Here is a 23,957-nt window from a genome sequence, read left to right as displayed (position 1 = left end):
AGTATAATGTAGCCATACGAGAGATTTTAATAGATTTATTCTGACATGTTAGCACACTTATCAAAAATTGCTTTAACACCAACAATTACAGAGTCAAGATAGTTGCCTGATTTAGTCGTGGGATGTGTTGGTGTTGCAGTTTGCATATGAAAAGGATTCAGGTCTATGTTCTCAATCTTTATACCACTGTGACCTATTTTTGTGAATGACTCATGTGAAGGTGCCTTGCCAGCTGATTTTCATCACAGATTATGTCAGATGCTTAATTCTAAATTGCCTACCATTGGAGGTCTTAGAGGGAATATGAATGCATTTAAATGAACACCCCTAATCTCTTCTGAATACGTACAGGAAATTCACAAATGTTTCTTCTTCAGGGAAAAACTGAAGTGTCAACTTTAGAGATGTTTGATTCTAAAAATTTATTATGTTGCTACTCTTAGAAAAAGTCTGTTTAAAGCTACCAACCAAGACTTTTCAATAAAAACAAGCAGCGTGTTTATTTTCTGTTAGCAATAATTTTAATCTTTAAATTTTATAGCACCAGTAATGCATTCCTGTCATAAGATTCAATCCATATAATACAGTTTAATACGACAAATAAAAAAAGAAATTTTAATGAATAAATGTCAATTAAATGAAATTTACTAGAGTGTATCTACTTAGAATGAGTTCCTTTTGCATGAATTATTGCAATACTGGACTACTTTTCCCCCATATTTTGAACCTTGATTTCCAAATGAAAGAAAAAACTTAAATTCATCTAAATAAAGGGTTTTAAACAACCAAGTACCAGAAAAGTAATTTGGGGTTTTCAAAAGATGTAAGCCATAATAATGACAACTAACAAAAATTAAATATTTTTATATGCTATATTGCCAAAAGTAGTTGCTCATCTCCCTTCACACACATGAACTTGAGTGACAGCCCATTCTTAATCCTTAGCGTTAGTATGAAGGAAGGTTTTCCACAATCTTTAAGACTGCATTTGTTGGAATTTGTAACCTTTTCTTTGTCAATGCCCATCTGTGACGTCACACACTGGTTTTGGACGAGCAGATGTGGCTCTCGGCTTCCGCTGTAATTCATCCCTCGTTTCCTGTATGAGTCAGTCAAGTTCTTTCACACCAACCTCACTCATTTATGCCTTATTAGACTTTGCTTTGTGCAGTGCTGTGCAGTCATATTGGAAGAGGTCATCCCCAAATTGTTTCCACAATATTTGTTAGTAAAACATTGTCTAAAATGTGTGTTTTGCATTATTAAAAGTTCCTCTACAAGAGATTAAGGGGCTGATGAACTCAACTCCAATCAGCCCCACACCATAAAATCATCTCCACCAAACTTTACCCTTAACACTGTTCACCCAGGCAGTTGGCTTCTGGCAACTATTAAGCTGTCCAGTGACTTTTTGATGTAAGACTTGGATGCAGCTGGAACCCAAACCCAATAAACTCTCTTGGAGCATGAGGTTTGGATGGAGTTCTGTAGATACTGACGCTGCAGAAACTTACCGATCATCTACAGTATATAATCCACAACATCCACTGACCCTGACTCTGAGATTTTACATGATCAAGTCCTTGACTTTTTTTTTATCTCTTCAGATTGCTATTATGCCACTGACATTTGATTGTTTAGTAATTAGCAGGGAGGAAATTTCACGTCTGGACTTGTTGTAAAGGTATCAGGTTTTCTATGCTGGAATTCACCAAGTTTCCAAGAGTCGCCCAGTGTTCTACAAATCGTTGATGGAGTCTGCATGACATGTGGAAGTGATGAGAACACCTGTACTCAATGATTTGGATGGATGAGCAATTTTGTCCACTGATTTTAATTGAATTCCTCAATTTGCTGTTCGATATTTAGATGAATTAAGATGAAGCTGTTATTCGTTTGACAGATGTGTTTTTATTTGTTTATTATGTTAGGGAGAGAGAATCATCCACTGGATGGTGAATTTCGCGGAAATGTAATTCACTGGTATTACTTGGTGGTTTACTGGACAGCGTGCTGAGATCCGTTCAACCGCATTTTAACATAATTGTTCCATCCTTCCAATGTTGAACCGGGCGTTGGACACGCTAATGTGTGTGTAAGAGAGAGGGAGCTGTGTGGACAGAGAGAGGAAGAGAGAGATAGTGGAAGAGGGAGAGACAGCGAGCGCGCAGTCCAGGTTGGCGCAGGCACCGGTCCCGGAGAACGGAGCGTTGTGCACGGTGGCAGCATGGCCTCGTCTCACGGGAGAAGCGACCTGCGCTTCGCAGACTGGATGGCAAGTTTACCGCAGAGCATGCACACCGTCCCGCTTGCCAACATGGCTATCCCCGGTAGGTTTGTTATTATGTATTTTATTTTCACCAGCCCCGTTAAATCACGCGTGGATAATGGCCATTTGTTTCCATCAGCGCGCGTCTGATCCTGGGCTAGTAAGATGACAAAACATTAGGTTATATTTTTTTTAACACCGTGGCTTTGCAAACTTCTGTGTTTCACTTTGCCTTTAATTAAAGTCCATTGGGCAGAAATGGGCATGACTTTAACTGTGCATCACTAGAACAAAGGGTGAGACCTGTTGCGCAACGGGATATGTGCCATCTATTTGTTTCACTTCAGCTTGCCCGCGATGTACCTATAAATAGCACATGGGTGACATATCGCTTTTATTTATTTATTTCGCACCCGATGAGTATACAAGAAGCAGAATTGCTGCTCTGTTTTATGTTTATAGCGGGGTGGTGCCCAAGAGGGGATGGGATGAGTTCTGTCAGTGCACTCAGATGATGATGGTGCTGATGATAGGAAATGAGCTGTTAGACCTTTAACCAATCAGTGCGCAGATCTCTTTAACTCCATTCAAATTAAGACACTCTGGTTGTAAAGCCCAGCGCAAAGCTGGTCGATAGAGGGGCTTTTATTTATTTAAAAAAATTTTTTTGGAGCCCATTAATTCACAAATCTGCTATCTTACGATCAAGAACAGCTCTACAGATCGTTCTTTCTTTTTCTCCCATCTCACTGTGGTCTTGCTGCCTCTTGGCTGAACATGAACAATCGCTTGCTTTTTTTTTTTTTTAAACGGTTTGCATGTAGAGTCATTTTTACATGCAGATGGATTAGTGCTCAGTATCCAGTGAGGCGTGGCAATTTTTTGAACCAGCAGTGGCCACAGCTCTCAATAATACCTAAAATCCACACGCAATCATGCGTTTCTTCATGCATTTAACCTGTCACCAGCAAAGGACAGAGCCAGCAATAACGCGTGCTTTACATGCAGCTGAATCATAATTTCCCACACCAAAGTAGCGTGAGAACATGTTCTGTTTCATTTAATTAGGTGTCATTACTTCTCTGCAGCTCTGCTGCCCTTTGCCTGTCCTCCAATTGGACACGGGATTTGAAAAGGCTCACTTAGTCTGGCTTTTTGCGTTTGTTTGCACACACTTCACATCATGTTTGCCAAGATAATTCTCAAAAATCCTCAGGATTTTATGAGAGCTTATTTTAGCAGGAACCACGTGTTCCTTTCAGTGCGCAGTTTTTGATTTCTTTCAAAAAGCTCATCTGACATCACTGTCTTTGGTTTCTTCTTCTTGGAATAAATAAGGCTTTGTTGAAGCATGATTGGAACTGGAAACATAATATTTTGACCTTAGATTTAAATATCTTTGTAAGATGTGCTAATAAAGATTTCCCCATACTACTGATGATACCTATTCAATTCCCCACTGCTTCTATGATACAGGTCAAAATAATTTTTCCTCCCAAGAAACTCGAAAGGATGCCTGTCTGTGTTCCAAGCATTGCACAGCAGTAAGCTTGCAAACGCCTTCTGTGTGATGTGGAAATTGTTTCTTTTGAGGTATTATGCTGCAGAAGGGATTTTTGCAGAGGAGGGAGAATGCTCTCTGTATGGCTTTTATGGTACAATAGATTCTCAGAGAAGCATCAGAGTTTGACTGACACACTGCAACAACTGTCAAATGATAGGTTATACCTGCAAGTGTCTGCTGGTGATGTCTCACCCGACTTGTGTTATTCTAACCCTGAAAGCAGGTCTAAAGATGCCATCGCCGTGGTGCAGTGAATGCCCACCCTGTCTGGATGATTTGCTGATTAAATGGTTCATCTGCTGGTTGCTCTTCTTGTGCTTCTTGCTGGTTTGTTTTAATTTTAAATAATCAATCTTGAAATGGCACACTCAAAAGATTAAGAGGTTAATAATAGGCAAATGGAAAATCACTTCAGTCGATAATTGAGCCTGAGGTGGTGGCTGTGGTAGAGCAGCAGCTAATCTCAAAGTGACCTAGCGCTACGCACTATGCTACAGTGAATCTCGCTTTTTATGTGAGCAGATATTTAAAGTAACTGTATAAAATGCAAAAAAAAAAAAAAAAAAAAACACATGAAGCTTATAGTCTACACATACGCTGATGAAGCATTTCATTATGACTGCCTGTTTAATAGTGAACTTGTCCTTTCATTTGCTACCAAATCAGCACTGATCCATAGACTTAAACCTCAATAGACCTCTGAAGGTTTACTGTGACATCTAGTACCTAGAATTTGGCAGTAAATTCTTATTACCTCTTAACGTTGTGAGGTGGATCCTCTATTTGTTACAGATCCTTGACTGGATTGAAATCTCAGACAAGTAAATCCTTGTTTAAATTCTCACTTAATTCCCAAACCTTTTGTTGCTTCAAAGTACTTTTTAAATTTATTTTGCTGAAAGAGACCACAGTCATCAAAAAATACATTTCTTTGAATGATTGCACATATTCTGTAATGCTTAGACAAGTTGTTTACGTCAAATTAACATTATGATGGATGGCAGAATAAAGGTTTTCTCAGGAGAATATTGCCCAAACCATCATGCTGCCTCCACCAGTTTGTCTGGTTCCCATAATGCATTTTCAGGTAGAGGAAACACACCTGGTCATCCACATAATTCATCAGGCTACAGATCCATTGCTCTATGGTTTATTTCTGATACTGATGTACCAGTCGCTGATATTTTTGGTGGTAAATTTGAATCAGCAGAGATGCCTGCTGCATCAGGACCCATGTGTTTTAGCTGCAGTTGCTTGTCTGTAGGATTGGATCATGCAGCCATTGCTCCATACATGCATCAACAATCCTATACCCTTTCTTGAAACTCTTTTGATGGATTCTGACCACTGCAGACCAAGAACACTCAGGTTTTGTTACACACTCAAGTGTGATAGAACCAAACATTTCTTTTAAGTCTGACTACTTAGGTCGCCCTCTGTTTTTGGAAATTGTTTGACTGAGGCTCACTTGACTTTTTCCTGGGTTTTGCCTCCTGTAGGCGAAGATTTATTTTTGCAGTCACATTGGTTGTTCATGGCTTCAGTATTTTATCTGACCGAAAAAAGATGCTTGCAGCTAAAGAGAAAACACTACTGTTTTCTCTTGGATGCTCAGCATCAAATGCACTCTGTTTGAACTGTACGTCATTCCTTCGTCTTCACACTCAGCACCCGAGACAAGTTACATCACCAACTAGAGGCTTTTATGTTGTACACATCTAAACAACAATAGTACCCATCAGTGTATAATATTAACGCATGCAAACCAGACTTATCAAATTTTGAGCCATGAAGAAAAAAAATAAATAAAAAGTGTAACTTATTGACCAAACTACATGCAAGACATGACTAACCTACTGTCTCCCACTAGCAATGAGTTACAGTATTCAAAACATAAAGTGATAAAAACATGACATTTCCCTATCCTGTAATCAGCAAAGATGATTTTATGACATCTGTACATTTAATTAAGTGCTGTAAAGTGTTGTCAGTTGACCCATAATAATAAATAGATTTAATTTGGTTAATCATGTTAGAGATGTGCGCTTAATTCAGAAAGCTTATAGGTGGTGAACTATGAAAGCTGGTTTCTTAATTTATTCTATTTTCTCCCAAATAAAGTCTTAATATATATATATAGGAAGGGCTGCTCAATTTATTGAAAATGTATAATTATTTCAAAATCACTATGTGCAATATTCATATTACTGTTTGTATTTTTTCTTTTTCTTTTTTTTTTCTTTTTTGCAGTCCTTGCATGCATGATCAATATGAGGTGTTGCTGCAAGGTTAAGGACTCGATTCAAGTGATTGTCCACTGTTGCCAGATCCAGAAGAAGTGACTGCAACGAGTCAGTGACTCATTGCAATCTGTTGGGTTTCCATAGATAGAAAACTTTTTAACCAATTTGAATAGCAAATATAACTTTACTGCATTGTTTGAAAACTATGATGAATTTGGAATTTATCTACTTCATCTGTATGATTGGATTAAAGGGACGTGTTTTTTGTAAAGTGCCTTAAGACAATATTGGAATTGGTGCTATGTAAATAAACTGAGATATATTTAATTGAAATAATCTCTGAGTGAGTATGCATCTGTTCCAGTTCAATAACATATTGCCAAAATAAAAAGACCAAAATGGCAAAAAGTGAAATGATCACCATTCATAGAAAATTTGCTCTTTTGCAGCTGACCGAGTGTACAGCCGACCTGCTGCTGTGCCAGCTTTTGTTTTGTCATTGACTTCGTTTTTTTACACCTCACTGCGAAACTCACTCTATTTCCCGAATTAACAACTTCCACACTGAAGTAAAGAGCAACGCTGATACTGCGACATATTGTGGCATGTCGATATTGTGCTTTCAGTTATTTGAAAAGAATTCGATTTTTCTCATTTTTACTAGCTAGTCTCTGATCAGGAGTGGTTAAGCCTAAAATTGTGTATTTCCAGCAACTAGCCAATTTCTGAGTGCATTTTGTTTTGTGCTATTAAAAAATCTTCTAAGGTGTGTAGAACAAAATGAAACAATCATTTAGTTCTAGGTTACAGAAAAGCTTTGGGAATCATGTTGCGAAATATCCAGAATATGGTTAGAGACAATCCATAAATAAGAGTTTACTATTTTTGTCTATATTATTGGGTCCAACTGTTTTTAAAATAGCAGGATTTCTGCAGTGCCCAAAGACACCAGTGACTCATTTGTCACCTAGAGGAGAGTTGACTCAGTGCTGTTGTGAAACTTGATTGAAAATGGGCCAGAAAAAAAATAGAAGGAGTTAGTGAAGAACAGCTTTTTCTAGGCACATCCATAAAAAAAGCAACACAATTTTGAGATTGGAAGATTTTGAGTGTCAGCGAGGAGCATTAATATTGACCGATAATTTATAATTTACATAATTCTGGTACTGAGCTTTTTGTAAATAATGTAAAATAAAATTCCGTGACTCATAACTTGACACAGCAGCATTGGTTTTGTGTTATTTCTAATATAACATCTTTACATATCTTTGTAAGCATTCTGCTGCTTTTCTATTTCTCCCGTCTACCACTAACACTTTAGTGTTGGTCACAATTGCAACTTTTGTCCAACCAGCAATTATGCATGGAACCACGCCTTCTCTGGCTTATAGACAATCTATAAGACTAGATGGCTGTCCACATCTAGTTGTACTTATGGTTGATGAAAAATGGATCACATAAAGGAAAAAGGGCTTTAAATTTTCTTTTTCCCTCAAGCTATTCAGTAGGGAAGTGGGTAAGGCCGTTTTTCAGCAGCTATTACTGGATCTGCGAGGTGAATGCCACACACTCCCCGTCTGCACATTATTCATTGAGTTGGTCAAGAATGATGTGCCAAAGATGTTATGAATTAGTTTCCCTGGAGTTTCATCACTTGCAGTGATAGAAGGAAAATATGACACACTATAGTGTCATATATATGTGTGCGGGCGTGCGCGTGCGTGCGTGTGTGTATCACACCCAGCAGATACATGCAGAGTAAGTTTCTTCAAATATAGTTTTCAATATTTCAAAATTTAGATTTGTTGATGCCCAAAGGTCAAGTTGTAGAATGCTATTTTAAAGCTAACTTTAAATCCCTTGAGTGTGTATGACCGCCTTCCCATAATCCTAATCTTTAGTTCACTTCACAGTTTCCATATCAAAAGTGAGGACTCTGACTTGGCCATTTCAAAATATGAATGCTACTTAAATTCAGAAGACACATGTTTCCAAAAATAAAGGAATAATTGAAAAGCTGAATAACTTAGATAACAGAATGTGCCTCGAAAACAGAAATTGCATAATGAAATAAATAAATTATGTCGGCTGACAAAGGAGTTGATATAGAAATCAGACTGCATACAATTGTCTAAAAGCAGTGGGATTTACATATAGAAAAGCTAAGCACCCCACAACTGTCTTGGACTGTAGATGATTGGATGAAAGTGGCATTTTGAGATGAATTCAGGAACTGCATCAGCCAAGAATTGGATTCTGCAGTTATCTCAATAAAACATGTCCATTTGTCCTTAGTACAGTAGCATACATTGATGTGTTTGACACTTTTTTCATTTAATTTATCCAAACTAGGCTTGGTGAGATTAGAACACAATATCAGACTAATAAAAAAGTAATTTTTAATACAGAACATAGGCTTCATGAATAGTTGTTTTATGCCTAACTAGAGGTATTCTTTTAAAAGGTACTTTTAATCTGAATATTAAGCCTCATCGAAACCCACATTCAGATTTATTGAATATGACTGGAAATTTGTCAAAGTTAAAATTTAACATAATTAATAACCATAGTACTTGTATTTTTTTATACTAAAGTAATGCAACTTAAAACATTAACTCTGTAGTGGTTTTATTTTATTCAATTAGAGAAATACTCTAATATTTCTTTCTATGTTTTTCTCTTTCTAAAAAATTAAGCAACATAGATTTGTTTTTATTAAAACTTCACATTTAAATAGTTTTGTGGGGTTTGAATGTTCAACAATTAAAATGTTATTTTTGTCATTTTATTTTTAATATCAGTACCCCATCATACTATAATGTGGACACTAACTTTAAAACTGCACCGATCTACTCTGCTCTGACGTACGTTTAAAACTTTTTAGAATTTCTAAAATTTCTAAGTTCCTTAGATAGATATTTGTCTGAAAAAAACTGGGGGAAATAATTTATAATGATTTCCATGTATGATTCTTTTACTTCTCCATTTGTCTACAATTCAGTTCAGGTCAGAAGGACCAATAAATCTAATTTTACATATTTTTGTCAGAAATTTAATCACACTATGTGCACATGGGAATAGACTAGAATAGAATGAAATGCTACTGTCATAAGATGATGGAAAAGCAGCACTCATGAATGACAGTAATACTATATGTAAAATCTCAAAAGGTGAAATATAACCGAAATAATTAGAGACCTGTAGGTTAAATTAATTTTTTCCATAAAATTTTCCTGTACTGCATCCTGTCACTTTCCATTTCCTTCTCACTTTCCCTTCTTCTCTCCTGTCTTCAGCATCCAAAAATAGATCTGAAAAGGATTCATGGTGAGCTGAAATGCCTTTTCTCTCTCAAAAACCCCCGGATTCGAACCAGCAGTGGTCCTTTCTGAATGCTCCGCTCTCATGCAGGGAGAATCACTCATTTAATTCCGGTCAATTTTCAAGACAACACTGCCATCATAATGGTCAATAAGTCTCTTTTCAGCCAGTTTCAGCTTTACTTTTCTGCTTTCTGTTCTTTGGCTCCTTCCCCCTTGTTCCAGTGTGGACGTGACAACTTCATGTCTACACCTGACATGTGATTGCATGGTTGACTGTCAGAAGAAAATAGTTCTCACTGCTTCCACAATCTGTTCTGCTGTCGGACTGGTATGAAATCCATGTAGTGTCTAAGACAAGACAGATTTCTATTAGTCTTTTTTTATTACATCACTTTTTATGTTTGTATGCAACAACATTTAAAAGATCCGTACTCAGGCAAGAGAATCTGTCAATAAGATTACCAATAACTCTACTCTTTACAAAGAGTAGAGCTATTGCATTTATAGCATTTGTTGTTGAGTAGAAACCTAAAGAGGGCCCATTTACAGCCATAAGAACACAGAAGTGCCATGTGATACCAAAACTGAACTATTTCGGGTACATTAAAAAACTAATTGCATCACCATGAAAATACAATTCCTTTGGTGACCAATGTGGTGGCAGGACCATGCTATAGGTACACAACAGGAACAGGGAAGCTGGTCTGAGGTGAGGGGAAGATGGATAATAGCTAAACATAGCAATCCAGGAAGAAAACCAGCTGGAGGATGCAACAAGACTTGAAACTGAGGCGGAGGTCCATCTTCCACCAAGGCAACTCTAAACCTACACCCATAACTATAACACAGTTGTTTACATCAAAACATATTCATGTGGTATGATAGTTCAGCCAAAGTCTAGACCACAATCCAATTTAGAATATGTGGCAATCCTTCACAAAGGCTCTCCGTCCAGCTTGATGAAGCACAAGCTTTTCCAAAGAAGAATAGGTAAAACATATTAAAGTCTCCAGATATACAAAGCTGGCAGAGACATATCCCGAAATCTTTAATTGCAGTGTGACATATTTCTACAACATCTGGACTCATAGATACACTTCTTACTTTTCAGGTTTTTGTTTGTAAAAGACGGTCAAGACGGTTTTCCTTCCACTTTGCTGTTATGTACCACTTTGTTTTGGTCTGTCAAATAAATACATGTGTTAATAAGTTCAAGGTCTATGAATACTTTTGCATAGACCTTGAACAACATACTCGGATGTCATGCACATCTGAATTTATTATTCAATCACACTGTTCAATGTGTTTTGTTCTTTTCCTTAGTATACTGTAACTACAAATTATATTTTATCAGACATTTGTCAATAAAGGATCTAAAAAATTATAAGAATTCAAAGTCTGCTGATATTTCAGGATCAATTGTGAGCAGGATTTACTGTTTTTGCTGTAATCTTTGTCATTTTAAGTTTGCAAAAGGCAACATTAAACTGAAGCAAACAGGGTTATACCGTAGTTTTGGGAAGAATTAAATGTGACCTCTATCATTTATTTGAACACATTTAGATAAATCTTTTAGGTGTGAGACATCACGCTAGATATGGGTGTAACTGAACCACCCATAACTTTATTGTGCTGGATTGATTTCTCCACATTTACACATTTCACCTCAAATAACTGAAGATTTTATACATATTTGGATAAATATTTTGATCTTAATTGCTTTGACTTTTTTTGGGAAGCCGTTTCTCTTTGCAGTACAGCATGGGCCACATGCTTTTCATCGTACATATTTAAAGCATTTTTCTCAGCGCTCCACAAACAAACCTTATTATTTTTGCCCTAGGAGCTCAGATTTAAAATAAATCTCAAGAGTTGTAATCTTGCCGAAAAATCAAGGGACTTATAACTTTGATTTTTCATATGCTATGTATGTTTTCTTTAGTATGCTAATCACAAAAATTTAGGATTGCCTGGAGTAATAGTTCTGAGTTGTACTCATAACTAAGTCCTCCTAAATACATTATCAACTGAACGAATCCTTGATTTTTAAACTTTATATAGCAATTAATGTAATGTAAGTTTGCTTTTAGTCCAGAATGATCAAGTTTGGAAGCTGCAATCTCCGAGGAGATGTTTTCTATCAGCAATGTTTGATTAATCACAGTTCTTATTTTCCATTTTAAAGAATGTGGCAGAAAAATCTTTCTTCCCCCAAGTAGCTGCCTACTGAGATGTGGATACACATTTTCCAAAGTCCACTACTGATTAGTTAATCAGCTCCTCTTGACAACTCCTTCCACAGAAGCTGCAGGCTCCCAGTGCGGCTGAGCACAGAGACTCAGACGCAAAGAGATACAAACCAAATATAGAGCTAGGAAAAAGATGCACAGCTGAGTCAGAATGGTGGCCTCATCGTGCTTTTAAGATTCAGTGGCAATAAATGGGTTTTTGCATGTGCTTTGTTCTGTTTTTCTTATCTTAGTGTAAATTTTTTTGAAAAGCTATTTGTTATTTTCCTTTCACACCTTTGACTCACTGAGGGCAGAGGCACAAAGCTGTTAGCATTTGCCAAATGTTTGCAAACTTCATTTTGAAAGACACAAAAGTAGATCTGATCTCCCCAGCATAAATAACTCTATGCTATGCTGTTGCAGTTCCCCAACATTTAAATGGGGTTTTAAGGTTAAACCGGTTCATGTTTATAAATATTTATGAAAGGTTCAGCCATTCTTGTTGTCATTCTCAAAAACAAAAACTCCTTGCTTTTGCAGATTTGGTGGGGGAAAAAAAGTCCAGAGTTTTTTTTTTCTTTTGCGCAACTAAAAATCCTTCCATGGTAAGTGATTATTCTGGTTAAATCAGTCAGTTTTGAGCTGAGATTTTACCTTCAGCTGAGCTGAATAATATAGAAATGAAGCGTCATAAACAGAACTCCAAGTGGATTCCTTATGTGGGTCAACAGTGTGATTATAGTGAGCCTAAAATAGGCTCTCTCTTGTCCAGTTCCACATTTGTGTTCTAACCTGGGAAAACTGACTTGTCCAAGTGGTGTGACAACTTCTACATATCTCCCTCCCTTTATCAACGGCATCTAAATTTGTGTTAGGCATTATAACTCAGAATTTTAGTTAATGAAACAATTTATTTAAATAACTGAGAGAGCCACAGTTGTTTTCTTTTTCCCCTGTCACATTGTGTGTAAAATTAGTTTTTTGTGGCATAAGTAACCTTTATTAACTAGTAGATGGACAGGAAGAGGCTGAGAATTGAACCGGTTGAGAGCTGTAGCCTTTTCATATGGAGCCCTGCTCTTTCACTCAACCATGTGGTTCTCCTTCAGACAGAATTTTGATATTTTATCAGATAAATTATGAGACTAAAAGTGATTTTTCTTTTTACATGCTTTGATGTTGATTATTGTAGCATATCAGATGCTAATGATATTTGCTTCCAGCCTCCATTTAATATGTAAATGGAGGTAACATCAAAATATCACGTTGAAAAGGTTTTTGAATTGTCATATGTAAAGAAGCAAAACTTCCTGTGCCAAAAAGGGAGAGACAAAAACGAAACAAAACAAAATATAACAAAAAAATAATAATTCAGCGGTGCAGCTGCTGCAGCTGGTTAAGGTCACAGCGTGTTACACTGTGACCCTAATGGTGCAGCTCAGCCAGCAGTGATGCAGTTAGCTCCACCGCCCCGGGATTCAGCTGTCCACCCTGCTTATGGTCATTCTCTGAGCTGGCTGTGAAGACCTGGGTCTGGTGCGTGTAGATAGTTGAAGGTCAGTTCGTGCTGCATGTCAGCTTGTTGATGGAAGGGGTGGGTAGTCCTTCTGTGTGCCTAGAAAGCAAGAAATGGGATTTTGTGGCAGGAGTGATTGCAATGGCAAGGACAGGGCCTACTAACATTTACAATTATCACAACATGTTTACCTTGTCAAGCAGGCATGGAAGGACATAACTTCCATGTTTAATAACTGGAATTAGCTTTTTGATATGTTTTAAATGAATTCAAAGATCTTTGTTTTTCTGTATTTTCACCATCAGACAGCATGTACCTTTGATGTACCTAAGTGATTATAAGGGCCACAGCTAATTGAAAGTGAGCCATAGAAATAGGGAAAAAAACGTTTACCAAAAAAGTTGGGAAATATAATGGATGAAAAGTATTATTATTACCATTCACCATTTTCTTAATTTGATTGACGTTTTCAGAGTTCATGGCACTATTATTCAGCTACTTGTTGCCATGGCACCCTGGTATTTTACTTACTGACCCCTTTCTTGCCAGCTGGCTTTCACCAGAAATAAAACCTGCAACTGACAGTACATTTATGCAGACTCGTGTTTGTGTCCCCCTTTAGGTTCTCACGACTCCTTCAGTTTCTACATTGATGAGGCATCCCCAGTGGGTCCCGAACAGCCAGAGACAGTGCAGAACTTTGTGTCTGTTTTCGGTACGGTAGCCAAGAAGCTAATGAGAAAGTGGTTGGCCACGCAGACTATGAACTTCACTAGCCAGTTGGAGGCTGGGATCCGTTTCTTTGACCTGCGCATCTCCACCAAGCCCCGTGACCCCGACAACGAGCTGTACTTCGCCCACGGGCTCTTCAGTGCCACGGTCAGAGAAGCACACAGCTCTGATGTTTTTTTTTTTCATGCAATGACTTTTTGGTGATACTTGTGGTTGCTAAGTGATGTTATTTCATTTCCTTGCACGTGGCAGTTTATTTAACTCTATGATCCAGTGCAGACTGAGAGCCTAATTGTGCAAGGTACTTCAAGAGGTTCAAGTGGAAAGTCAAAGTTTTTATGTATTTAGATTTTGGTGTCAGAATGTCAATAGATGGATTTTCGTGTGTCTGTTTTCAGGTCCGCGAGGGTTTAGAGCAGATCAGCAGCTTCCTATCAGCACATGCCAAAGAAGTCATTTTCCTGGATTTCAACCACTTCTATGGTGTACAGAACCTGCACCACGAAAAGCTGGTGGCCATGCTGAAAGAAGTGTTTGGAGAAAAACTCTGCCCAGTGGTTTTTGCTCAAGAGGTACAAATGCATCTACATTTCAACAATGCAGCCCCCTGTAATTTATTTCAGGGTTTTTGTAACTTTAACAACTTGTGTCCATGAGGATATAAAAGTTTTGTGAGTGATCTCAGCCCTGCACTGCACAGAAGACTCTCTAAGTTTTTATCTACACTTTGATGATTGTCATTTCTTTAATGATAGTTTTTTATTTTTTATGAACATTCCATTTTTAGTCGGTTTTGTTTTTCAGAAGGTTTTATTTTCAGTCTACTCGTAATCATTTTGCAGCCTGACTTGTACTAAAGCACTTTCTCTCCCCGTCTTTCTGGCTTATCACATGTAGAAGATACTCTAATAAACCATTGCTTTGACGTCTTCTTATCTCACAGTCACTCTCTTATCACAGTGGGCTCCAATAAAGATTTCAGTCTTGATTTCCCCATGGTGAATTGGGTGACGTGCAGCTGGAATGTCGAAGAATTTTCTCTCTTCACTTCTCCATATCTTAGCTGTTGCTAGAACTGTACTCATCTGAGATCTCAGAGGTTTTTTCTGGAATCTGCTGCAGCCATTCCCCCAGTTTGGAGATCACAGCCCCATGTGCTGCAGAGGCCTTGACATTTCATAGCTTTTTTGTTTGTTATTTGAACCTATGGCATTTTTTGTGCTTCTCATATTACCTTGCTGTTACTTTTAATCATCATTTCGATCTGTGATTCTCTCTGTTCTGTTTTGTCTCTCACCACAAAGTCTGATTGGCTAGTCATTTCTTGTTTCTCAGGCTGAAAGTCCCACAGTAGCAATGATAGTTCATATAGCCTCCCTCTGGATCTGATACTAATACTTTTATTTTTACAAGTGGATTAAAAAGGTCACATTTCAAATCTGTTTTAAGGAATCTGTGACCAGAGTAAAATAGTTAATCCCCTGTTTGAACTGTCTTTAAATTTTGGTTTCCATATTTCTCTCTTTTGTTGGCCCACGGATCCAACAAATAGAAAGCCTTTTTACAAATAAAAAGGCTTCACAAATGTCAGACTTTGTTCACATCTCCCATTAGTGTAGAATATTATAGTTCAAGGGAACCAGTTTCATTAGTTTTTATTGGAAATTACCAAAAGTAGTTACATATCTTATAAAACAAATAAAATTGTCCTTTTAAGGCCAATTGCCAATTTATATACCAGCTTTTTCTAGCCTTAACCTAAAGCCATTTTTCTCACAGTACCTAAATTATAAGAAAACAGGGTGCTGTCGCTCCCAAAGGGCTGGAAGTGCAAGTAAGCTAATTGTGAGACTACTCACACCAATTGGCTGGACCTCTGTTTATTTAGATCTGTGTCTTTAAAAGGCGATGAATATTTATGCAATTATTTATTTTATGTCAATTTTTTTTTTTTATTTAAATATCATTTTGTAGAAATCAGTATTCTCTTTAGCATATTTTTTTTTTACATTTTTTTTTAAAAAGCCACATTGTTCATCATGATGGATTTGGGTAAAAAGGGTAAAGCATTCAAGAGGTTGAATACATTTTATAGGCACTGCATATGTCACAGCACTGTACAATCTTTCTGTCTTCCTGCACTCCTCAGATCTTTATTCTGCCAATATTTTCTTCTCTATTGCACACAAATGAAATAAAACATGCAGATTAATGTATTTTTCCAGTCAAATTAAATGGAACCGAGACCCATGATATTAAATTTTTCACTTGTTAGGATGCTTCTTTATGCACAATTCATCTGGTTGAACTCACAATAGAGGAAGGTTCATCTCTCATTAAATTATCTGTTATCCTGCAATTCCCTGACTATACATAGGTGACTCTGAAGTATCTTTGGGAAAAGGAGTACCAGGTGCTTGTCTTCTACCACCATCCAATGGCCCTGGAGGTACCCTTCCTGTGGCCTGGCCAGATGATGCCTGCTCCGTGGGCCAACACCACCGACCCAGAGAAGCTCGTTCAGTTTCTCCAGGCATCTGTAACTGACCGCAGGTTTGCAATCACATCTATTTCAATAACCAGCTCTCATCCTATTCTGATCAGAAGTTTACATACACATGTTCTTTTTTCTGCAGGAGGAAGGGGACGTTCTTCGTCTCCCAGGTGGTTCTAACACCAAAGGCAAGTACTGTGATGAAGGGCGTGGCCAGCGGACTGAGGGAGACGATAACGGAAAGGTATTCATTCCAGAGAGAAGCCAAAAATCCCCAACAAAAACATTGTTATGCTTGTTTTCAGCATTACGATAGGGCATGCAAATCATGCAGAATTTACACCAATTAGGAAAAAGAGTAACAACCATCTGGGACCAAAATTGCTGCTACACCCCAAGCGCCAGTGGTCTCTGAGGTGGCATAATTTACCCATAACAACTCACTGTGTGGACACACAGAGATAGGAATATATGAGCCGTTGTGGCATTAAATAACTTAATCAGCATGCGTGTTGGGTTTTACTAATGTCCCCTAGCATTTGGCCGTGACCTCATTTGAGCTGGTTTGTTGGTTTTAAAAAACAAAACCATTGCTTTTGTTTCTCTTTGTTCTTTGTGTATCTCCCCCGTGTTGGAGGACTAATTTTCTAGGTTTATCCCCAGCTTTGTCTGTGTTTCACTCCATCGTAATGTCACCAGCTTGTTAAAAGCTTTGGCACCAAAACCATCAATTTTCCTGGTATGAATTATTCATTTGATAATTCCTCTATCAGCCATTCTCACCAGGCAGTTAGCTACTTTGATGTAGACATCCTTCAAAGTTCCAAGCATTCATTTCACAACACTCACAAATCAGTAGAGGACTCTGCAATGCCAGAAAACAGTTGTGCATGAGATGGGGGGTGGGAGAAAACTCCTAGAATTTTGGGGGGCCACATGGAGTGAGGTATCTGCGAAGATAACGTCCTCCCCTGTTGCTCGATATTCATGAGCATGTCCAACAAGAGCTCGGAGTGCACTTCTCACAGCCTGACACCAGCTGTGAGAAGGACACAGCCAGACATCACATGCTGTGTTAAAAACATCTTTTATCACAGCTCCTTTTTCCGTACACAAAACTGTGTTTTATACGTTTCAATACTGAGAAACAATACTGTACCATGTCAACGATGCCATACCTTAAACTTCCAGGGGGTAGTTAAACGATTAATGCTGATAGAGAAACATTTACCTGAAGTACCTGCCCTTTTTGCCTAACACGCTATTGTATGTGTGTTTTTTGTTTGTTTCTGTTCTTCTCAGGGCGTTACCAGGCATGATGCAGTGGATTAGATCTCAAAGACCCGGGGAGAATGGCATCAACATTATTACAGCTGATTTTGTTGAGCTCGGTGAATTCATCAGTGCTGTCATCAGCCTCAACTATCATCACCTGAATGAAGACGAAGATGATGATGCAACCTGAGAGCCCACGTTGGGACAACAGAGAGCGCAGTTGCCACCACCGGATAACGGTTGTTCTGGGCTCTGCTCTCTATCTACACTCTTTGGCATTTATTTCAGGAGGGAAGCAATGTTGCGGCTCCTTTCTCTTTATTTAGGGCTATAGTGGACTGAGAGATCAGGGAGGATGGAGAAGAGACCAAGATTAGGCTGGTGAAAAAATACACTGATGTTTGGTTGGAGCACCATGAGAATGAGGTTGATTTCCTATTTTTGGGATCAAGGCGTTTTTTATTTCCAGATTTAGTGGTGATTTAAGTTACTCCGTTGGCTGTAAAAATATCTGCTTTTCCCACAAATATGCCATTTTCAGGCTCGCAACTCCGTCTAACACAGGTTTTCAGAGCATAATTACCTTCAACTGACTTTACTTTTACATCCGTCTTGATATTCTAGTGATAATAGTTTTGCCAGAGGGTGTTTTAAATAAATATATGTAACTGAAATCGTTGGCTCGTAAATTGTAGCTAGCTCTTGTATGTCCCGTTTGAAAAATCAGTCCAAGTGCAGTTTTTTTTATTTTATTTTTCAGACAATATGCATCCTTTCATATCACTGCAGGTGTTTTTCAAACACTCCTCCTGAAGTTTGGCTGAAGAGTGTCATAAAAATGTGGTGTTCCAGTGTGTTTATTTATTACACTGACAAGAACGAAATAATTTCCATATTTGTCCTCCAGCAGTAATCTTTCATTGAGGTTTTTTACTCAGTAGTGATATGCACTGTAGTTGGAATTACAGCCGAGACATTTATCAGGCAGTCCTATAGGCAGCTGTGGATTGATTGATTAAAACTGTGGATTCGCTCATTTATAACCACACAGGAAGAGAGAGCCAGAGTGCAGCTTGGCTAACTGGGGAATAATATTTATGCTGTTGGTGCAGATATATTCTCTCCATCTGCATTTGACAATAATTTTCCCATTTTCATAACAAGCTTCTACTTGCTCTGTTAGAAATGCACTTAGATGCACTTATTCCCTCATTTCTAATGGTTAAACATCCAACTGTTTGTTCTACTACATGGTGGATTCTAAGTTGCGATAGCCAAGTGTAAATTATTATATTTTGGTACATGAGTGTACCCACAGTCTGCCTTTTTTTGCGACTAACTTGACCCTTGTATGTTTGTTTGTGCTTCTTTCTATACTGCAGCACGTATGAGTCATTGTGAGATCTTCTCCTTCATAATAACAGGTGATAACACTTCTTAGCAGTCACTTAGCAACATAATTCAAGTCAAAAAAATATAAGCATGATAGATTAAGCAGTCCAAATGTGGCCACCGTGCGGTACAATGAGTTTAATTGACTGAATTTTGTGTCACAGTTTGAGGCTAACCTATGGTTAATAAAAAGCTCAGTAAAATACATTACACCTTACCAGGATTACATGCACTCACCAATAATATTCCAAACATCAATATGCATATATCCCTTGACAATGATGTTTTGTTCCAGCTGTAGTTTCTGCAGTTCAGCCTTAATATGCTTCTCCAGCAAGCATTAACTCTGTTAAAAGGATAGTACAGATTTTTTAAGTTACTCTAAGTAAAGTTATCATCAGTAATAGTACTCTATGTAGGAAAATACTATACTGCAGTGAGCTTGTTAAAAATATTATAAAATTCGCAGTGTGATGGCAGCTGACAGCTAGATAGACAGACCCCTCTTTTAGTCATTTTAGCAATTTAAAATGACTCAAACTGAAACAGTGGATATCCATAGGACTCAGCGCTACAATACCGTATATTAGCAGTCTACTGTTTTGAAAGCCAAAGTTGTGAAGTTTGTAGATGTTTTGTCTGCTAAATAATTGCAGCTGCTGGCTGCATCTGCTGCCTCAAAGTCTGAACCATGTCTTTAAGAAAGTTCTGACAACACGTCATTTAAAACTCACTAAAAACATCTGCCACAAATAGCTACATTTGTAAAAAAAAACAAAAAAAACTGACATCTTGATCCTGCTGACAATTTGAAGATGAGTTTATGGAAGTGCTTGGCTAATTTTAGCTTATTTTTTCTATTTTAACATTTCTTGTTGATAATTTACTTAACGTATTTCAGAGTGGTTTCAGTTAACCTCAGGCAAAAACAAAAAAAAGCTACAGAAAATATTTTTCTAATCCTTTTGATTTAAATTCCATACACTAGAGTTGCTTCACAATCCTTAATTGTCTAAGCTGACAACTGTTTGGGAGTGTTTGAGACGAGATGCACATTACATATGCAAGTCAATTTGGTGTGTCATTCAGTGCGGTAAAATCTGACATAAAAAGTTCTTCCCCTGTTTTAATAACTTTAAATTACAAATGAAGAGAAGGACAAATTCACAGAATGTCACGTTTACTATGAGCACCAGGGTAAAGGGTAAAAAACATTCACCTTGTTGAAAACCCAGGTTTTCAAGATCAACAAATTAATATCCATAGCACACAGTATTGCATTGTAATAACATACTTGAAGATAGATCATAGTTTTTCAAAATTGACTGTGGAAAACTAATTTGCAATGAGTAGCCTAACCACAGGTGTAATGGTTGGGTTGGGACGTCCCTACAGCTATAACATCTCCAGGGTTTTACACAATATGCAGGAAAAGAATCATATGAAACTAATAATTATCATGGCATTGTTACATCCTTCTGGTAAAGGATGTAAGGATGTTCTGATAATGTTTGGTATTTAAAAAATGTTACTCAGCTGAATTGCTGAATGTATGTTTTGTGAGTAAATGTATTATTTCTTAAGAAGTCTCATCTGAGTGACAGTTTCAGCCTAACATGTTTGTAGTATCTGCTCCAATACTTTCACTTCTGTGTGGTTCTGAGTTATGTCAAACACTTTATATTGTGGAAGGTTTCTACATTCTGTAACTGCAGAAAAAGTGCAAATTACTAAAGCATTCTCCTATAACTGGTATCATAACTGAGCTGTTGTTAATTTTCAAATCTCTTTCGTACTTCACTTTGTGCATGAATGAAAAGCTTTTAGAATTCATCCGGTTTCTTTCCATCTACATCGATTTTTACACTATTACCCTGAAGAGCATGTGTTCATTTTAACTGTAAATGTTTCTATCCTTTAAGGTGAAAATCTATCAATTTTTACTTATTGCACTGCCAAAACCCCACTGAAGAGAAGGTTGTAGATTGTGTTGTAAGGACATTTGTGTTTTCCCCTGGTCCAAACTGTTGTCATTGCACTTGTTTTTTGATGTGAAAAGAGTCCTTTGCTGTTGTAAAAATCCAAACAATATTGCTCAAATTAAAGTGACTCTGTTCTATGTGGAAAATGGCCAATCAAATAAAGCTTCTATGCCTTTGGGTGAAGTGTCATTCTGTGAGCAGTTTGCTGAGTGCTAGCTGTTCGCTTGCTTGGTTAACTCCTTGACTGAAAACATTATTATGTTAACAAGCATAATAAGGCTGTAATTTCATTTAATGAGCAAATTGTAATTATTCAGAATCTGATGCAGACTTCCTTTCAGTTTTTAAGCAAGCATGGCAGCATTTCTCTCACTGTTCATGCAGAAAAGCATCCGAAAACTATCTTGTTTCCAGGGTGATGAGCACAGAGAGAGGGTGGGCAGCGGCACCTAGTGTGACCTTGCTGAGGTTGTGTTTCAGCATCAGACTTTCAGCAGCCAGGTGGTAAAGAAGAAACAATAGCTCAGTGTTGTTCTTTTTTGTGTGCATATTTTTGACAAAAATTTTTAGTTCTCTACTCATTCTGACGCACTAAACTGCTTTGAGAACAAATTACAGATTTGAAGTTTTAGCATCTCATCACTAAATATGTAAAGCTCCCCAATGTGTTATTATAAATAGTTGTTTTCACAATTTTCTAGATTTAATTTCTCTTTTTGTTGTTCACACAATTTTTGGTTGGTGTTCACTTTTGTTTTTTGCAGGTCAATAATATAATGAAACTGTCAGGGAAAAAAAACAAACAAAGCTAACAAAATTTCTGTAACACCGCTGTCAAGGTTCTGTACAAATGGCTGCTTGCTGAAAAAAGATGAGAAAATGCAAATGATTTGTTAAAGAGCGTGTGCATGTTAAAATGTCTGTCTTTCTCTGTCACGCACACAGCAGTGAAGAGGAGGTAGAGGTGTGGGAGGCAGAGATGGATGATGGCATTCAGACAGTTTAAAGAGGGGCAGTGGCGAGATGTGCAGCTTCATAAAAGTTTGGAGTATGTGGAGGAGGAGGAGTAATTTTTCCAGGCACTTCTGTCTCTACTTGTTAAGGTTACATGTGTGCACAGGGTGACAGCTGCTCTGCCTACAATATGCATTTTCATCACAAAAGAATTTCATTGTTTTTTGCTTACATAAACCATAACCTGTCATACATGACCTATTTGGTTGTATTTCAATACCTCTAAAATGCTGACCACTCTAAACCCCCTCACCCTCATGGCTCTTAAGAGGATTTGGTAGGTACAGATGGATGGATAAACAATTGGATACAACCATGGTTACATAAATACACAAACAAATATAGAATTAACCATAAATAAAAACATGAAAATGGCAGTCTGCAACATAAAGAGGAGAGAGAGAAGGAGACACTTAATGATTGCTTCAGTCATAGTCTTCTTTCCAAAAGAGCCACATATCAGAAGACGTCACAGGTAACAACATCTCATCATGAAATCCCAAGTAAAGAAACAGCAGAATTTTGAACTTCAAATGCTGGGAAGAATAAGTAAATTGTTTGACAGAAAAATTTCACATTGTAAAATGTAAAAGTTTTCAAGTTAAAACAACTAACATTTGTATGACATGTAGGGAAAAATGATGAATGGCTTTTAACTTAATTGCTTAATTGGTAAATGGAGGGAAGGTGTGTGTAATTTAAACTCACAATAAACACAGCTGTTCCATGAAGGCCTTTGTGGTTTGTTGGAGAACAATTGTGAACAACGGCAGCATGAACCAAAAATAACACACTGGACAGATCACAAGGGAAGTTGTAGGGGAAATTAAAGCAAAGTTACTTTAAAAATCAATTTCAACATCTTACAGAGCATAGTGTGGCATGACTGAAACATAAAAAAAAAACCCACCATCCATATTGTGAAAAATACCAGTGGTAGCAACATGTTGTTGAGGTGCTTCTCTTTAATGGTGACACAGAAACTGGTCTGAGTTTTTTGGAAAATGGATGGAGGTAAATTAAAGGGAATACTGGAAGGCAACAGGTTAGATGGCTGTTGCTGTATGCTCTGCGTAAATGTTCACACAGAGCATACAGCCAGAGTTACAGTGAAATAGTTTAGATTAAAACATGTTTGGGTGTTAAGATGGCCAGATCAAAGTCCAGACCTACATTCAAGTCCAAAGACCTAATAATGAAGGTCAGAAAAGGACGATGAGGCAGAAGACTGCAGGAGAGATGTTTTGAAAAGCCAGTCTGAAAAACACAAAACTAAATCTGAACATATATAATGGATATACTGGTAATCATTAACCCAAGAGACAAAAAAAAATCAACACTATTTAAAATAGGGTTAGGGTAGACAGATCTTGTACAGTGAATGTACAAATAAATTCATAGAGATATATTTCTGCACAAAAGCAGCTGAAATTTCCAAATATGAGTTTGGATCCTTGACAAGTAAAACTTCTAGGGCAGATGGCAGTCAAAGATGGCCTTCTGCATATCATAAACCCACAGAGAAAGGACTAATGGAGGGCACGCTCTGGTGGCCTCTTGTCTGAACTGTTGGAAGTGCTGTTCCAGCTGGAGGCTTTGGAAATTAGCCTGCTGTTGTACATTTGCTAAGTCATGCAGCACTTGGAGGGAGTGGGGTGATATTAGAAATAAAGGAATCATTTTTGCAATAAATATTTCAGTAGATGGAGAGAATACCCATGACTCTGGATATGATGGTCTTGAATTTTCACCATGACCTGCATCAATTTTAACACACTAAAAACCAAGAACCTTTAAGAATTTTTGTGTTTTCATGTTTCTTGTACACCCCTAAATCTGACACAAAAGTGATATCTGGCTGTGTGTCACTGCAATAGACAATAGAGCAGTGACAGATATTGCATGAAATTTATCAAACACAT

The 23,957-nt window shown here is 37.5% G+C and overlaps 1 protein-coding gene across 1 annotated transcript; it reads left to right on the top strand.

The window, feature by feature from the left end:
• Positions 1-1,974: 1,974 nt before the first annotated feature.
• Positions 1,975-21,200, top strand: plcxd3 (phosphatidylinositol specific phospholipase C X domain containing 3). Its single transcript, XM_005794907.2, has 6 exons — positions 1,975-2,330; positions 13,769-14,025; positions 14,277-14,450; positions 16,256-16,431; positions 16,515-16,616; positions 17,675-21,200. Exons 1-6 carry the CDS (start codon positions 2,228-2,230, stop codon positions 17,835-17,837), a joined length of 975 nt encoding a protein of 324 aa, XP_005794964.1. The 5' UTR covers positions 1,975-2,227; the 3' UTR covers positions 17,838-21,200.
• Positions 21,201-23,957: the final 2,757 nt, after the last annotated feature.

The sequence above is a fragment of the Xiphophorus maculatus genome, chromosome 12 (genome assembly GCF_002775205.1).
Source record: "Xiphophorus maculatus strain JP 163 A chromosome 12, X_maculatus-5.0-male, whole genome shotgun sequence".
NCBI lineage: Eukaryota > Metazoa > Chordata > Actinopteri > Cyprinodontiformes > Poeciliidae > Xiphophorus > Xiphophorus maculatus.
Note: the sequence above shows the minus strand (reverse complement) of the source record. Positions and strands in the feature narration are given on the sequence as shown.

Excerpts from the sequence above, each read along its gene's own strand:
- plcxd3 (XM_005794907.2), top strand. The coding sequence starts at position 2,228 with ATGGCCTCGTCTCACGGGAGAAGCGACCTGCGCTTCGCAGACTGGATG. Across the intron at positions 2,331-13,768 it reads TGCCAACATGGCTATCCCCG|GTTCTCACGACTCCTTCAGT; the intron begins GTAGGTTTGTTA and ends GTCCCCCTTTAG. Across the intron at positions 14,451-16,255 it reads CAGTGGTTTTTGCTCAAGAG|GTGACTCTGAAGTATCTTTG; the intron begins GTACAAATGCAT and ends GACTATACATAG.